The sequence below is a fragment of the Branchiostoma lanceolatum genome, chromosome 18 (assembly GCF_035083965.1).
Source record: "Branchiostoma lanceolatum isolate klBraLanc5 chromosome 18, klBraLanc5.hap2, whole genome shotgun sequence".
Classification (NCBI taxonomy): domain Eukaryota; kingdom Metazoa; phylum Chordata; class Leptocardii; order Amphioxiformes; family Branchiostomatidae; genus Branchiostoma; species Branchiostoma lanceolatum.
Genome location: NC_089739.1, coordinates 5,283,955 through 5,295,422, shown reverse-complemented (window position 1 = coordinate 5,295,422; position 11,468 = coordinate 5,283,955). Strand labels below are relative to the sequence as shown.

The window sequence follows — 11,468 nt, the reverse complement described above, 5'->3', positions numbered from 1 at the left end:
CAACATGTTTCTCCTTTAAAAAAAAATAATTAGAGACAGTGTATCACCTTTGTTATCAGCTAACGGAAGGTGTTTAAAAAGAAATCTTATTCACAAATTCTTAACGAGCATTGGACAAAAAGTGCCTATATGACTCATCTGCTTATAGAAATAACAAAATAAGGACAATAACAACAAAAGTGAACTAATAATTGCAAAGGTGACATACCGGTTCAGTTGAAAACAAGTAACAAAATATAACATGGCTAGCTTACGAAAATGAAGACAATAAACAAACATTCCACAGTGTAAGGTAAAGTTAGAAACAATGTCTAAAATGAGACCATTAATGAAGTATGGAAGGGAAAAGTGCCCATAAAAAGTATTGTGCATAATGTGTTGTCTGTTGATTTGATTCAGTCGGAGGGGGGTATGTCTTTAAGATGTAAACTAGACATTGATTGCGGCATTTGGGTCCTAAGCTATTGTATAAGTTACACTGTAACAGATATTTGTCTTAATTTTCAGAAGTGTTTGTGAACTTCCAACACATCGCCTACTGGGATGCCATCTACCACTACGTGGTCAATTTCGTCGTCTTCATCAACATCGTCAAGTTTGTGCGTCTGCTCCGCTATAGCCGCCGCATGACCGTCATGATGACAGTCCTTGCCACTATGCGGACTGAAATCATCATGTTTTTCATCCTCCTCTTCTTCCTCTTCTTCTCTTTTGCTCAGCTGCAGCATCTTCTTTTAGGGTCTCATGTGGAAGGTTTCCGGTCCGTTGCACAGTCTCTCCTTCACCTCTTTCCATCCCTTTTGCGCCGGTACAAGTTGGAGAAAATGGTCGAAGTTGAACTCATCAGTGTTGGTTTCTTTGCTGTCTTCTTTGTTGCTTCTTTCCTGATCCTTGCCAATCTTCTGCTGAGTATCATGAGGAGGGCCATTGTCATAGTCAAACGTCAGATCAAACAGGAACAGTCGCGTGATCTGGAGATGGCGGAGTTCATCAGGAATAACTTCGTCTCGTGGCTGCCGCTAGGAGACAAGATCTGTGAGTGTTCTGCATTTTCAGGATTGCGTTTTTGCGATAATTAATTAAGTATCATACCAGAGTTTGTAAAGATGTTTCCTAAAGACTAAGGCTCTGCTGAATCCTGAATGTAGAAAATCTTACTGAGCGATCCGTTACTGAGCCTTTACAGTAGTAACGATGTCTCACTAAACAGTCCTCTCATAGTGGGTATTCATGTGTGCTGACCTCATTTTGCCTCCATGAAGGCTTTGATTGATTGATTGATTGATCGATTGATTGCTTGATTGATTGATTGATTGATTGATTGATTGAACGAGGGAGGTATTGATTGGGATGTGTGTGTATGTGTGTCTATGTGTCTTTATTTTCGGCTATTTGTAGTCAGCATGAGTAATGACCCTCTGAATAGATTGTACTGATATTTGGTATGTGGGTAGGTGTTGGGAAGACGAAGGTTAAGGTAGATTTTGGTCCCCCTGCTGTGTGACCGTGGTATTGCAGCAGAACTTCCGGTTTTTGTATCTTTTGTTCTGGACATGCTATGGTCTTGTTACATCTGCATCGAAGTTTAAATGTTTTCTATCCCACATCAATGCAGCACCACCAGAGGAAGGTCCGAAGTACGTCGACAAGGGCACATCCTGCCAGGCCGGCGACCTGATGGACCTTGACCTCTTGGCTGCCGCTGAACTTGACTACGTCATCGTGAAACTCGACGAGCTTTTCCCAGAAGCCTCCATTGTCGAGGCAGGTGAAAAAAGGGACAACAAACAGGATGAGAAAAATGTTGACAAGAAAGTGAGGTTCGTCGATAGTTGCAATTAAGCAAGAGGGAAAGATGATGCACCAAGGTAGCTATTGCTAAAACTAAGCAAAGGTGCTTCAGAGAGAGACGACAGATGAATGTATTCCGATAATGAAGAAGGATAGCAAAAGTCACACAATTGTACATAGTTTAATCAAGTCACGTAATTGTATATAGTTTGATTAATTTCAGTACGATATGTATGATAGGTGAAGTGTCACTGTACACATGTATATCTCTACTTGAAAAACGTAAGTAAACGTTAAATTCACCTATTGTATTTGTATTGCATGCTTCGATAAATAATCTATTTGCATGTTGCATATTTTTGCGTTGTAATATTACGGTGTTGACGCTACATAAGACGACAAGACGTTCATGTTGACATTTCATTTTTTAGCTTTGCCTACAGTTATTGCTGAGTATATTATTGTGTCAATATGGCAAACTGTAAAGATTATAGTATTAGAAATATCATACAATTTTCACATAGTAAATGTAATACGCGAATTACATATACACACATATATATCTATATAACAAAGAAGAATCACAACCAGAGTTGAAAACCAAAAATTAACAAGCATTTGATTCCATCTCAGTTGAGCTTGTTTTGACGTTCTACTTATCAATAAAGTCATTAATATTCAAACGATATGTCTATGAGTTTTCTTTTATCATATTCCGCTAAGAACATATCCGGCTTATGTAGCATTGATAGCAAAGAAAACTTTTTGTTTCTCAAATGTAAGATTTATTTTTACAAACAAATGGTATAATTCCTACAAGACTTTTTATCATAGCATCATACTAGGACATACAAGTAAGTACAATCATTTCCAGCGACGCACAACTTCACAACAAAATATCCTACGACAAGTTGATTTTATAGCTTTCCTAAAAGAACTGGAAGTTGTGATATAGATGAACGGATTCAACATGCTTCCAGTAAGAACTATAGAAAAAGCCATTGTTTTCAAAAGGATGATTCCACTAGGAGGCCGAGACGCCCTGTTCCAAATCACACCTACGGTTAGTGGAATGTACGATATAGCAAACGTTATCAAAATCAAGATGGCGGCACGTAGAGTGACCACATCCACACGCACAATATTGTTTAAGTTGTTCGGTTGAACCGACAGCATATGTTGCTTCGTTTTGCGGTAGATCTTGCAGTAACAGACGGCAACCACCACCAGGGATAACATCACCAACGAGACAGTGATCTGTAAGATAAAAACAAAGCAGATGTTTCTCATGATGTCCTTTTGTGTGTTTTGTTGTTGTTTCCAAAGATCAGAGTTGTTTTCGCCCTTCTAAAGTTGTGATACAAACTGTTTTGAGTGTAAATTGCAGCAATCCATGATTTTCTGTACTAAAGTCTAATCAATTGCAAGTATTTCCCTTCCAGTTTGCAGTTATCTATAGTTTCAGGCATTTGGAAACTGGAACACTGTGACTAAGAAATCAAGATGTCTCGATCTCTACAACTCCTCTGTGCACTGTTTTGTATGAACGTGTATGCAATTCTTACTGATGATTGGACAAAACGGGTAGCAATGTTTTTTTTTCTTCTAGTTTTCCAGCCTTTGCTACACAGAGTCATGAAGGCGCACCATAAATTGGATTTTGACGGATCTCATGGCTGGCCAAAAGAAACAAAAAGCTAGTTATCCGAGTTGTTAGCTTCTTTTGTAATCTGAATTGTGATGATTTTATAAAGGGCTCCCTTGGAAATCAGTTACTCCGATAACTAAATGGACACCCTCAAGGTTCAGATGGAGAATAATAGGTGACGTAACATTTTGTCACTAAATCCTCCGCAGGGGGGTGTCATTTAAGGGCCCCCTTGAAAATCAGTTACTCTGATGACTGAAGGGACTAATCTTAATATTCATAAATAAGAAATTAGAACTTACCATTTCTGTAACCGAATCCTTGACAGGAGGTGTCTTATACAGCTTGTTGACGCAGTTCTGATAGGTTGTGGCGGGGAAGATTGCGTAATGGGTCGCGAGAGACAGCGAGACGACAGCCACGACGCAGGACGAGATCACAGGATGGACAGTCCTCAGGAGGATGTCAGTATAGACAACAGTGATGACCCTGAAGACGCCCACAACGGCTATCAGGCACGCCGAGGCGTTGATGTTCAGTACGAAGAAGAAACTGACGATGCGACACAGCCCTTCGCCCGAGGACGTCTCAAATTCGTACGTCCGTGCGAGGTAGAGTGGCGCGACTAGTCCGCACATCAGTCCGTCCACTACAGCGAGGAACAACAGCGGGATGTTTGCCGGCGTACGGAGGGACTTCTCTAGAACAAACGTGGCAAAGGAAAGAACGTTTGCGGTCGTACCAACCAGCATAACAACCACAAGTAGCAGGCAGTTAACGATCTGTAACGTTTGAGGGTAGACAACGGTGTCATTCGTCGCAGTTGTAACATTGTCGACGACTGACTGTGTAACGTTGGGATACATAGTCAATCCGGTAGCATGCAGACTTCGAGAGGCCACCTCTTCATATGATGCCCGGCAGCGCTTGGCAAAACTGGGAGAACGTACAGCCGTCGCATTGTTTTTGTCGCGACATAATGTCTTTAGCAACCGGACATCATCGTGTCTGTTACCAAGAGACACGCGAATGCCAAACAGTGTTGATATATCATCAATACGTGACGACACCTATTGTAAACAATAAACGTTCGTTTGCGCGGTAGTGGAGTATTTAGAAACAGTTCAGGACGTTACAAATTGCTGGGTCCAGCCGGTGCGCTTTGTTCAGGGAAGTTCGACTGGCCTGATTAAAGCTTCGAGGTTTGTTTTGCGCCCTCCTGAGGCAAGCTTGTCGGGTGGCGGAAGGGTCAGCTCCCGATGGAGGAAGGCAAAGGTAACGGTAAAATCAGCCGTTCTCTGTCGAAGTGAATCTTATTGGTTAGAGGACTCGCCACGGCTCGTGATTTTAACCAAGCGCAACATGCCACTTCTACTCTGTTTGATAAGCATGTTTTGTTTTACTTGTAGATAAGGTTGAACAAAGGTCAAACGGTCCAGAGATCGAGAACGGAAAGATACCATGACCTAATTTCAGGTAGCACTCTACGTAAGAGGGATGTCCCAGTAGCTCAATTAGTAGCAGCCTAAGAGTTGAGCTACTGGCTCTAATTAGTTGGTAACTGGGAGACCCCGGTTCCAGGGAAGGGCATTTCGGTTGCAGCTGCACGCGTCTTTCGGAAGGGACGTAAAAAGGGGTCCCGAGTTCGAGGAGAAGCTTCGAATTCAAGCACTGTAAATTGGAAGGGCTAGCAACCCCTCCCTGTACAAATACACCCTGCTACAGAAACAGACGAATGTCGGACAACTCGGCACCAGGACAACTCGGCACCAAGACAACTCGGCACCAGGCAGGACAACTCGTTAATTAGTCTTGGTGCCGAGTTGTCTTGGTGCCGAGTTGACTTGGTGCCGAGTTGTCTTGGTGCCGAGTTGTCCTGATACCAAACAGACATGCCCAAAGGTCACACAACATCTGCTTGGAGCTAGGGTACATACACAAAACACTTATTCTCCAACAAACCAAGAACAAGTGTCACGGATTCTTCAGTAAACGTTGTTTATTTCCTCCTTATATCGTGAAGACTTTGACATGTAGAAGCACCACCTTAATTTTTACAGGTACCAAAGTAAACATTGATTCGACACGAGGATATTAACTCAAAGTGCATTGCAAACATTCAATATCTACAGAACACCGAATGTCCTTATAGAGTTTATACAATTCTTATGTTGCTCATATGTTACATACAATTATTTCAAAGGGTATATTGAGTATATGTACACAGATATGTATTCTAATTTGGGCTCCACGAACAAAACATTCTTCGACAAGTCCTAATCAAACTTTTTCGAAAGGAACGTGACGTAACAAAGTAGATTAACGGATTGATCATACTACCGGTAACTATAGTGGTTATAGCAAATGTTTTCAGGATGATTATTTCGCTAGGGGGAAGGGATGTCCAGTTCCAAATAATACCAACAAGACCCGGAACGTAGCATAGGACAAATGTCGTCAGAATCAAGATGGCCGCCCGCAGAGTGACCACATCCACACGCAAGATGATATTTTGCCTGTTGGGCTGCACTGTCAGTGCGTGTTGCCGCGCTCTCCAGTAGATCTTGCAATAACAGACGGCGATGATCAAAAGTGATAGAATCACCAAAAGAACACTTATCTGTAACAAATATTAAGAAAAAATAAATGTTTCTGGTCATAGTTTTATGTTCAGTAACATTATTACTTTAGAACATATTATAATTGCACATTGGGTCTCAAACATTTTGGCACGTGAAATGATTAATAGACATTCTATGTTGACAATGTTTTTCATCTTACAATAACGTACGCTGTGTCTAGTTTTTGGAATCGTTACAGAAAACGGTGACGTTTCGCCTTAGCTACATATATATGTTATTTTCTCGGCATTCAATATCAAATCAAATATCTAAAGTCTTGTATCTCTTCTTAACCTTTGCGAATAAAAAATGGCAAATTACTTACATGACATGACAACAAAAAGGAAACAGGTTCTATGCCTTTGTGTAGTAAAGGCGGGGTCACATTCGTCATAGGACGTCGTTCGATTTTGATAGCCTACGATTTTAAAGCAGGCTGTGACAAAACCGACCACTGGAAAGGATATAAGATAGCATGGAAGCTCATCTGTGCTCTTCCGAGCATGAACTTGCGACTTTACGTTCGAAAGTGATTGGTCATAATTGATCCAGAAGAAGGCGACAGTGGTCGCTAAGAAATTGATCCGCGAATACTTTTGTGTTTGAAGAAAGTTTAGCCTTGTACTTTGTTATAAGACAGCATTTTCGGTAAAATAAATACGGCTGAATATTTTACTACACATGCGCAATAATGTTAAGAATGCTTGTGATCGCACGACGATCTTACAACGAATGTGACCAGGCTATAACAGACATCAAACAACTAGTACCTTTTCGCTTGTACTGTTCCTAATCGGTGGTACCAAGTGAAGTCTGTTGATACAGTTCATATACTGCGTCGACGGGACGATTTCGTAGTGGATGGAGGTGGCTAGGGACACCAAAATCACCACAGAGCACGCTAGCACGGAATGACAATGCTTTACCGTGACACTGGTATACACCACAATCACCACCCTCAAGATGCCCACAACGGCTATTAAACAGGCCGATGAGTTGACATTGAGAACGAAGAGGAAAGCGAAGATCCGACAGAGGGCTTCGTCAGAGGAAGTATTGAACTGAAACGTTCTAACGAGGTAGAGTGGCGCGACTACTCCACACATCAAGCCGTCTACCATCGCGAGGAACAACAACGGGATATTTGCTGGTGTACGGAGAGACTTCTCGTAAACGAGGGTAGCGAAGGAAAGAACGTTTGCCGGCGTTCCAACCGCCAAGACGGTTCCAAGCAACACGGAGTTGACTATGAGCAGAGTTTGTGGGTACAAAACGGCGTCATTTGTCGATAATATAGCTGTGGCGTTGCTGTCATTAAGCTGCGTTGGAGGCGTAACATTTGAAGACAGTGATGATACGTTAGGATACATCACTGCAAAGGTGACAGTCAAAGAGTTGAATCTCTGATTCCACGTACTCTGTTCCTAAAAACACATGCTGCTTCTTCAATCGCTGTCTTCCAACTGTACAAGTCGTTGAAGAATGATATCAATTATGAATCGTATTGATAGTATTACGTCGGTTACCAAGACATCGGTGACGCCGCCGCAACACTTTGCCTCAATTCATTAGACAAACGGCTTGCAATGTAACCAATATCCAGGCCTGTATTCTATGCATAGAATGAATACTTAAATGCCAACAATCAGTCGTAAAAGCCTTTCAAAGTACGGTACGTTTACACAGAAAAGGCTAACTGGTCTGATATGATGTGTGTATTTACTTGACTTTCTCATGTGCAAGTTTTTCTGGTACTTTACGGATTATGTTTACACACCAATTACAGTTGCGTCCGATAGGGCCTTGTCCTCTTAGCTTAGTGCTTGAAAGTACGCTTGAACTTGGGGATTTAATAAACAATGAGTTGCGTTTGGAACCACATATATCTCATTATTGCTTCTTAACAATATTATCCAATTCGTTCTATGAATATTTGGCAATACTTCACGTTTGGGACCGCATTGTTAGCAGTAAAAAGAAGAATTTCTCATAGCACTAGATATCCAAATATCAAGACAGACACACACACACACACACTCACGCACACACACACACCACACACACAAACACACACACAAACACACACACACACAAACACACACACACACGAACACACCAGCTGAAAACATATACATTTTTCATATCCATTCAATAAAGAACAGCTGTTCATCCAATAGATTGAGGAAATCAAAGTGTAATGTCGCAATATTTGAGTTGCATGGGACATAAAATATGGGACATAAAATATGGGCTATAGATGTATGATAAATGATCAAGGAAGGAAGTTGATAATGTATATGTATGAATTGGCTGTATTGGTAATACATGGTGACTGTATTCAATATTGAAGCAGATGTAAGTAGCCGGTTTATTCTCGGAAATTTTCGCCCTGTTTTTGCAACATTCCAAAGGCGAATCGTTAAAAGTCCGATTTTCAAATTCAAACCGTTAAAAATGTGCAATTATACTAGAAAAACGTACTACATTTTGCAGAAACAGAAGTCGAAGCTTTCATACTTCTGTGAATTATTTAGAGAATCTTTTTTATTTATTTGCTGTTTGTTATTTTTAATATCTCGGCAATTCTATCAATGCGTGACCAACTTTGAACCAACTAATTAATATATAATAACCTTTCTTTCGTGCTAGAACTACTTTGAACACGGGCCAATTCCACCTTCCCATCCTACCTGTCTCCGCTCACACAATCTTCCACCTCACACCCTGTCACTCTACGACATTCAAATAACCACGGACGAACACCAAGACAAACAAACACACAGACGCAAAACTTTATCACCATTTTCACGGAGGTAAAAACACGCAGCCTGAGCCAGATATTTTCATCTTCTTCGAGATCAAAATATACAATAACCAATGTATACATGGGGTCGTGGGGTCGTGTAACGTAACGGCAGGGTGTTCCAAGAGGTCCCGAGTTCGAATCCCCCTGACGCCATTGATGTTGTGCCCTTGGGAAAGGTGACTTTCCTCACTTCGCCCAGGTGTATAGAAATAAAAATGGGTATGTCGTTATTTGTACGTGGCACTGTTAATATAAGTTATCAAAACTTGAGTGCAGTGCCACGTCGTCCTTGTCTGTCAAAAACCGAAGTAAAAAAAAAGGTATACACAAACACACCTGTTGGTATTCATTAAGTGTGTGTAGGCGGGGTATTTGGAAACTACTCAGGCTTGTGTAAACCGTTTCGTAAAACGCCAGGCTTTGGACAGAAAAGGTCAACTGCCCTTGTTATATGTTTACGTTGCGTGACTTTTCAATGAGTTTTCAGCTACGATTCTTTTCCAGCAGGAGGCGGGGGTGCACATGTCGTTTCCTGATCGAGTTTGATTTTCACGACCACTCAACGAACTGTTTTTTTTAGTAGCGAAGAAGAAGGAGATTAAAACGACGAAACCACAACATCGTAGGTCTGTTCATTTAGTTTTTACTTGCCTTTGACACAAAGACAAAATAGACTGGTGACAAAAATTCAAGGTGCCATCGAGCTTAAGTATTCTACAACATCGTGAAAGAAAGGGTAATTTCTAGGCTAGTATGTCACAAGAGAATGTCGTAGTCATTACTACAATAAAGCACGAAGGGATGACAATGCCATTAGGTCAGCCATTTTAAGTATTCCCAATTTGTGTATTAACAGTCTAAGGCTAAGGCTGTAAAGAGATGTCCACATACATGTATATCCTTAACCTATAGCTACTCATCACGTAAAAAAGTGATGTGGGTATGAATGTATGTGGCGCCAGCGGTCGTTATAATGCGGTCTCAAACTGCCCATATATGCTTACTAAATATCACAACAGTTGCAAGCAGTATATGAAGTTCCTAGCTATCTAGTTACGTCGGATGCTTACACAACAGAAAATTCGTCTACAAGTTCTTTTCAGACCCTTTCTAAAAGAAGGTGAACTAACGACATAGATGAACGGATTAAACATGCTTCCAGCGAGTGATGTGGTGATTGACATCTCTCTCAGAAGGATGATTTCGCGGAGTGGGCGGGAGGCCTTGTTCCAAATCATGCCCACAATCCCAGGGCCGTAACACAGGACGAATGACGTCAGAATCAAGATGGCGGCTCGCAAGGTGACGACATCAGCACGCATGCGCACGACGTTGTTTTGCCTGTTGGATGTTCGTGTGTGCTGTCGTACTTTCCAGTAGATTTTGCAGTAGCAAATGACGATGACCACTAAGCACAAAATGCCAGACGTGACAGCTATCTGTAACAAATATAGAAATAACATGATGAAACTTGAACTAAATACATAATTCAAACAAGCCTAGACAACTTGACTACCTACGCGCCGAATGCCATGGAAGTCCATCGTCCCTTTGGTCAGTTATACCCCTTGAAAGATTTCAACAAAAGTGATCCTGCAGTTCCATAGAAAGCGTCAAGGGGGGGGGGGACCTATACCATTTCCTCTTACATTAAAAACTATCTGCCACCAAAAATTTAGGACCACAGCGTGTCCAGGACAAAAGACACCTAAAACATATTCTTCTGCAGTACCAAGGTTAGCTACCAGGAGGCCCAAAATCGAACGGTAAAAAGCACACAAAAGGCAAACCAAACTTAAGAATGTTATATCTCTATGCCACCAATCGAAGAATATTCAAACTTACCATTTCAAAAACGGTATCTACAACTGTCGGGACCACGTATAGCCTGTCAACACAGTCCATATCTTCTGTGGCAGGGACAATCACATAGCTGCTTGCCATGGCCACGGACCACAACACCACCACAGCGGACGTGGTCACAGAGTGACGATACTTCAACACGGCGTTAGTGTATACCACTGTGATGACACGACACACGCTCACAACGACTATCAGACCCACAGACGAGATGCCATTCACTAGAAAGAAGAAGGCGATGATACGACATAAAGTTTCTCCAACGGACGTCCCGAACAAAAACGTCTGTGTAAAATAGAGTGGCGCGACTAGTCCACACATCAGTCCGTCTACTACAGCAAGGAACAACAGCGGCATGTTTGCAGGCGTACGGAGGGACCTCTGGTAAACAAGAGTAAGAAAGGACAGGACGTTTGATGGCGTTCCAACCAAGCTTATGATTCCAAGCACGATGGCGTTGACAATGAGCGAAGTGTTGTCTTGAATAGCGGTGACATCTGTCGACGATTCGTTGACATCATTCAGCTGCGAGTTAGACGACATCGTTGTCACACTACGCGAAGAAAAAGAACCCCTTGTTCGCGTGTCCATCAAACAAGCTGCTATTCAGAACAGGTGCTTTTTTTCCCCTCTTTAGAGTGCACGTCGTTGAAAAATGACTTTGGCAATAATAGTCTTCTTACGTTGGTTCCAGCAGCACTTGGGAATGTTAAACATTGACAGAACCATGTACAACACGCAA

At 41.8% G+C, this 11,468-nt stretch overlaps 3 protein-coding genes across 3 annotated transcripts; 1 reads left to right on the top strand and 2 right to left on the bottom strand.

Annotated features, from left to right (window-relative positions):
- Positions 1–495: 495 nt before the first annotated feature.
- On the top strand, positions 496–1,842 carry LOC136424646 (polycystin-2-like protein 1). Its single transcript, XM_066413271.1, has 2 exons — positions 496–1,035; positions 1,616–1,842. The coding sequence occupies exons 1-2, from the start codon at positions 627–629 to the stop codon at positions 1,840–1,842; spliced, it is 636 nt and encodes a 211-aa protein (XP_066269368.1). The 5' UTR covers positions 496–626.
- A 167-nt stretch (positions 1,843–2,009) lies between these two features.
- On the bottom strand, positions 2,010–5,221 carry LOC136424386 (neuropeptides B/W receptor type 2-like). Its single transcript, XM_066412964.1, has 2 exons — positions 3,742–5,221; positions 2,010–3,048 (listed from the first exon to the last, which is right to left on the bottom strand). The coding sequence occupies exons 1-2, from the start codon at positions 4,303–4,305 to the stop codon at positions 2,656–2,658; spliced, it is 957 nt and encodes a 318-aa protein (XP_066269061.1). The 5' UTR covers positions 4,306–5,221; the 3' UTR covers positions 2,010–2,655.
- A 4,454-nt stretch (positions 5,222–9,675) lies between these two features.
- Positions 9,676–11,424, bottom strand: LOC136424403 (melanopsin-like). The gene is made up of 2 exons (XM_066412992.1): positions 10,712–11,424; positions 9,676–10,305 (listed from the first exon to the last, which is right to left on the bottom strand). The coding sequence occupies exons 1-2, from the start codon at positions 11,315–11,317 to the stop codon at positions 9,916–9,918; spliced, it is 996 nt and encodes a 331-aa protein (XP_066269089.1). The 5' UTR covers positions 11,318–11,424; the 3' UTR covers positions 9,676–9,915.
- Positions 11,425–11,468: the final 44 nt, after the last annotated feature.

Coding starts and splice junctions, on each gene's coding strand:
- LOC136424646 (XM_066413271.1), top strand. CDS start 627: ATGACCGTCATGATGACAGTCCTTGCCACTATGCGGACTGAAATCATC. Junction 1,036..1,615: donor GCCGCTAGGAGACAAGATCT/GTGAGTGTTCTG, acceptor ACATCAATGCAG/CACCACCAGAGGAAGGTCCG.
- LOC136424386 (XM_066412964.1), bottom strand. CDS start 4,305: ATGTATCCCAACGTTACACAGTCAGTCGTCGACAATGTTACAACTGCG. Junction 3,049..3,741: donor AGGATTCGGTTACAGAAATG/GTAAGTTCTAAT, acceptor TTTATCTTACAG/ATCACTGTCTCGTTGGTGAT.
- LOC136424403 (XM_066412992.1), bottom strand. CDS start 11,317: ATGGACACGCGAACAAGGGGTTCTTTTTCTTCGCGTAGTGTGACAACG. Junction 10,306..10,711: donor TAGATACCGTTTTTGAAATG/GTAAGTTTGAAT, acceptor TATTTGTTACAG/ATAGCTGTCACGTCTGGCAT.